The sequence below is a fragment of the Triticum dicoccoides genome, chromosome 2A (genome assembly GCF_002162155.2).
Source record: "Triticum dicoccoides isolate Atlit2015 ecotype Zavitan chromosome 2A, WEW_v2.0, whole genome shotgun sequence".
Classification (NCBI taxonomy): domain Eukaryota; kingdom Viridiplantae; phylum Streptophyta; class Magnoliopsida; order Poales; family Poaceae; genus Triticum; species Triticum dicoccoides.
Genome location: NC_041382.1, coordinates 302,889,876 through 302,894,358, shown reverse-complemented (window position 1 = coordinate 302,894,358; position 4,483 = coordinate 302,889,876). Strand labels below are relative to the sequence as shown.

The window sequence follows — 4,483 nt, the reverse complement described above, 5'->3', positions numbered from 1 at the left end:
AATGCTGGAATGGAAATAACCGGTGTATATTGCGACAGCCGGGTAGCTGTTGATACTAGGGCCGTTATAGAAGAAATGGAAATTGCAATAGGAAAAGAAAATGAAAGGAAAGAATTAGCTAGAGAAGGTAAAAGAAAGAAAAGTAAAGGGAAGGGAAGGGAAGAAGTGGCCAAAGAAAGTAAAAGAATGTAGTCAAGAGGGGACAAAGAGGCCCTTATGTCATGTAGTTAGGTGCTCCTTGTGTATGTCTTGTGTAATCTTGTGTCAAGAGGGGACAAAGATGCCCTTATGTCATGTGTAATCTTGTGTCAAGAGGGGACAAAGAGGACCTTATGTCATGCCCTTGTGTATGCCTTGTCTAATCCTTATATATAAACTCCTTGTTGGAATATATTGGAATTTGGGTTATTTGGAATTTGAATTGATTTGGATTAATTTAGTTATTTGAATTAATTTAAAATATTTGGATTAATTTGAATAATTTGGATTAAATATTTGTGCTAACATAATGTTTGCCATTTTAGAAATGCACTAATTAAATTTCTAAAATGAAGCCATAGATATACAGTGTTCTGTTCTGACAGTAGCTAGGTACTGTAGATAGGATAGCTGAACTTTCAGAACTGAGGAGAAGGAAGAAGTAGGAAGAAGTAGGAGTATCTTTATGTTGCAATCCTTGGGTTTACGAAGGAGTAAATGGGACTTGAAGAGCACTTGCAGTAAGGGAAATTCAGTTAAAAAGGCCTTAAGTAAATTCAGTTAAAGATGCATTAACAACAAGGCCTTGAGTAAACTTAGACTTCCTAACAGCATGTTCTGATCCACTAAGAGCAAGTCTAAGCTTTTTCCTACACCACACACACATGTTTCAAAATTCCACAAAAATTGCCCAAAATGGAGTGATTCACATGTGAGTACAGTACTAAAATTTTCATTTTTGACATTTTGGGGATTCAGGCAAGCATCCTCACCTTCGCTCTGTAGTAGTGGATGAGGTTGACGGCCAGGTGGACAGTGGTGGTGGCTGCTGGGCGGCGAGGCAGCCATACGGCGAGGAGGGGGTCGACGAAGGGTAGTGCCAGCTCCGTCTCGCCACCCTCGGGGAAGGACGGCTCCGTCGAACGGAGCGCCGCTGGTGGAAGGCACCGTCTGCGGATTGGAGAAGGGGCACCCGTGCTTCCCAGTGCTCGGGTCAACGGCGTCCATGGAGGGGCGAGCTTCATGGTCGACAGTGAGGAGGTGATTCACGACGAGCGCAGGCGGAAGGAGAGCGAGGATTGCAGACGGTGGTCTCCAAAATTGAACCTTCGCGGGCGGCGGGCGTAGGGGAACAAGGCGGCGGGCGTAGGGGAACGAGGCGGCGGTCGGAGGGGAGGGGAACAAGGCGCCGGTGTGGGGAGGCGGGAGGGAAGCAAGGCGGAGGCGGCGTGGGCGGGGCGACCAAATCGGCCGGCGTCGGAGAAGGCTGAGGAAGGACGAGGACAGCGGGTTTGGTCGGGAGAACGACAAGGACTAAACTGAAAAAATGACATCACGACATGTTTTTTGGGACGGAGGGAGTACTTAACAGATTGAGCCTAAGGTTCTGGAATAAAAATGAAATCTTTCAATGCAACCACATGTCTTGCCCCACGCGGCCATTTGGAAATCAAATCAGGCTTCATTACCTGGGAATCAACTAGTACCGGGCATAAAAATAGATCCTGATGATTCCATTAACTCTAGCGATCAATCTAAGAAAAATAGTGATATCATATCATTTGATTATTAAGTATAAGAAAGCCTCCGAGGAATTCAACCATGCAAACTGAAATTCAAATGGCTCCACCGCCATTTGATTAGTACCCAGACATTATCCAATGATAGACCAAATACCAATCAGTGGAAGCATCAAAACATCCTTAGCAGTATCCATTAGCACATCATTACATCACACATGCATTCAAATCATATCAGAGCACCTCAGGTTGTTAGAACTTACATTAACAAATAGCATGTTGAAACTAAAGATATGTATTCTCATAACTGAATCTCCATAGGGTCTAAAATTGTATGGATCTTCCAATTGTTATGCAACTGACAAACAACACAATTGTGAAGGCCAATAAAAGCACACAACAAATAGTATCTACTCTCTGCAGATTCATCCACCAGTTTCTTGAGTCACAATGCGACTTATCAGTGAGGGAAGACTTATCCAATTATGCCGCATCACCTGCCCAAAGGCCGAAAGCACGACCAAGCTAATTCAAACTATACACCTAAACTGAAAGATTCAGTGACAGCTAAACAGGGGTTTTTGTGGCTTCTTCCGACAAGACATTTTGCTTGCTTAATGAGGTTATAGCTAGACAACACTAAAGTCTTTTGAGGATTACAATAACGGAACTCTAATTGCCATGGCGGTTACGCTCTTCTTGCACCTTCCAAATGCTGCATCATCAATCATGTAAACTCCACAGCAGCTGGTGCTGCCACTGCAAGCTTCTTGCTACTTGAACTCTTGTCGTCAGTCTTCTTGCCTCCTTCAGTGACTTTGCCAGATGACGATTTTGACCCTGATGCGGAATCAGGCTCGTCATCCTCAACAATAACCTGTACAGGACGCTTGCGACCACGATGCATATGGCGTTCACAATATTTCTCGTTTGGGATTGTTTTTCTCCAGCACCGCCACTTTTTTCCATCTGTTCGCCGGCACCTTCCTGGTTCTGGTTCTGGGCTCTTCCCGAAGTCCAAGCAGAGTGTTGCCAATCCCATCACTGCCCAGTCCAGCAATACAAATCAGTTAGAAAGCCTCAAATAGCTCTGAAAAATAAATGAATAAGAAATGTCCAACTTTTCAGGGGGTTCTTGATCATTCCCATCATTTCAACAGCTATTGCATGTCGTTGGAGCTTTTATTTGCTATAAAACCAACTAGGTATGACATCCAAGGACCTTACTGCACTGCCCTAGATACCGCAATCAACTAATATGAATATTTTCTGATATCTACCAAATATTCAATAAATTCTGACATCAAGGAACATATCAACGATGACACAGATTACAAGGGCATACATGTAGGGTAATTCTGCGCGCCTTCAGAGGATGCACCGGTAACACTCTTCCAGATGGGGAAGACGAGATGGGTAGGCACAGGCACACGGGCAGCCATATACTGGTATACCCGAGACTGCTGCTCTAGCTCCTGCAGCTGCATCGCAGTAAATGATGCCCCAGCACCTTCAGGGACAGACGCGAAAAGCGCTCTCATTTCTTCCTGAAGTGCTGCAGTTGCTACCGCTGTCAACCAAACAAATACAAACAAATTAATGGGCTCAAGTAAGTATTATGTGCAGTACAGAAATCTACTCGACACTTACATAGCTCGGCCTTGTACATAAAGACAACAATGACAGCGAAGCAATGGTAAACCCAAAATCTAATGTTTTGTGCATCGTCAGTATTAAGAAAAGCTAGCATAACAATGAATAAATCAGATTTTCCATGCTTAAAGAACCCGACGTCAGATTTGTAGCGGAATCCTGAAAACATACAGTTTCTTGCTAAATTGTAAGTCAATGTACAATGCAAAGGAGTTAAGAACGACAGGAAGCAAAAAAAAAACATGCCTGACAATAAACTGGAAAATAAAAATATCTGACAAACAAGAAACCCCTCAAGCTTTATGTCATTTCTTTCTTCTTAGCAACTAAATAATTCTCTTCAAACAGCCATAAAGAAACAAAAATAAACTAAATCCCAAAATAACTAGCAAAAAAGAAAGGCACCCCTATGTGCGTAGTTAAATGAACAACGTATTATATATATACAGCGTGGAAAACTGAAGAGACACTATTTGTCCTTGTACAACAAAGCATCCTTTGTATAGTTAATTGTTAAATTAAAAATTAGCACCATCCGAAACCAGCTATACTGTTTCTTCTGCAACTATTCCTACGCAAAAACACCATAGAACTTCTATTGTATTATTGCATCTTACAGTTGAACACTACCAACAGTCAGCTAATAGAGCCAAATAACAGCACAGAAAAGTTTCTTGCGTGATTAACGATGGACGGAACAAGTTCTTGCATGCGACCGCCAGAGAAGTACAGGTACCTTCCTCTGGATCCTCGACCAGGACAGGGTCCTCTACCAGGACCAGATCTTTACACCCACTATCTTCCTTCCCAGCGTCGTCGCCGTTCCCCTCTCGATCTGCGCTCTCCTCCACCTCGCCCTCCAATTCTTGACCGGGTTCTTGCCCTACCGCCTGCAGAATCGCCTCCTCCGCCGCCTCCAGGGTGTTCTCGCCGCCGCCGCCGCCGCCTCCAACGGAATTAGCATCCTTCTTGTCCTCCCCTTCCGCCGCCATGGTAGCGAAAGGGCCGCGCAAGAGAAGAGGGCAAAAGGTATCTTTGGGATTGGATCGGGGGGGAGTCCGGCGATACGGAGCTTTCGCTTTGAGGGGGAAGGAGAAGGACGTGACAAAAGA

General features: G+C 44.3%; 1 protein-coding gene across 1 annotated transcript; it reads right to left on the bottom strand.

The window, feature by feature from the left end:
* Positions 1 to 1,995: 1,995 nt before the first annotated feature.
* LOC119354431 (growth-regulating factor 11-like) lies at positions 1,996 to 4,477 on the bottom strand. The gene is made up of 3 exons (XM_037621157.1): positions 4,108 to 4,477; positions 3,064 to 3,288; positions 1,996 to 2,762 (listed from the first exon to the last, which is right to left on the bottom strand). The coding sequence occupies exons 1-3, from the start codon at positions 4,361 to 4,363 to the stop codon at positions 2,446 to 2,448; spliced, it is 798 nt and encodes a 265-aa protein (XP_037477054.1). The 5' UTR covers positions 4,364 to 4,477; the 3' UTR covers positions 1,996 to 2,445.
* Positions 4,478 to 4,483: the final 6 nt, after the last annotated feature.

What these genes read in the sequence shown, in the direction of transcription:
- LOC119354431 (XM_037621157.1), bottom strand. Translation starts at nt 4,363, where the DNA reads ATGGCGGCGGAAGGGGAGGACAAGAAGGATGCTAATTCCGTTGGAGGC. An exon ending in GGTCGAGGATCCAGAGGAAG is followed by an intron (nt 3,289 to 4,107) that starts GTACCTGTACTT and finishes TTTGGTTGACAG; the next exon opens with CGGTAGCAACTGCAGCACTT. An exon ending in CGCGCAGAATTACCCTACAT is followed by an intron (nt 2,763 to 3,063) that starts GTATGCCCTTGT and finishes TGGACTGGGCAG; the next exon opens with TGATGGGATTGGCAACACTC.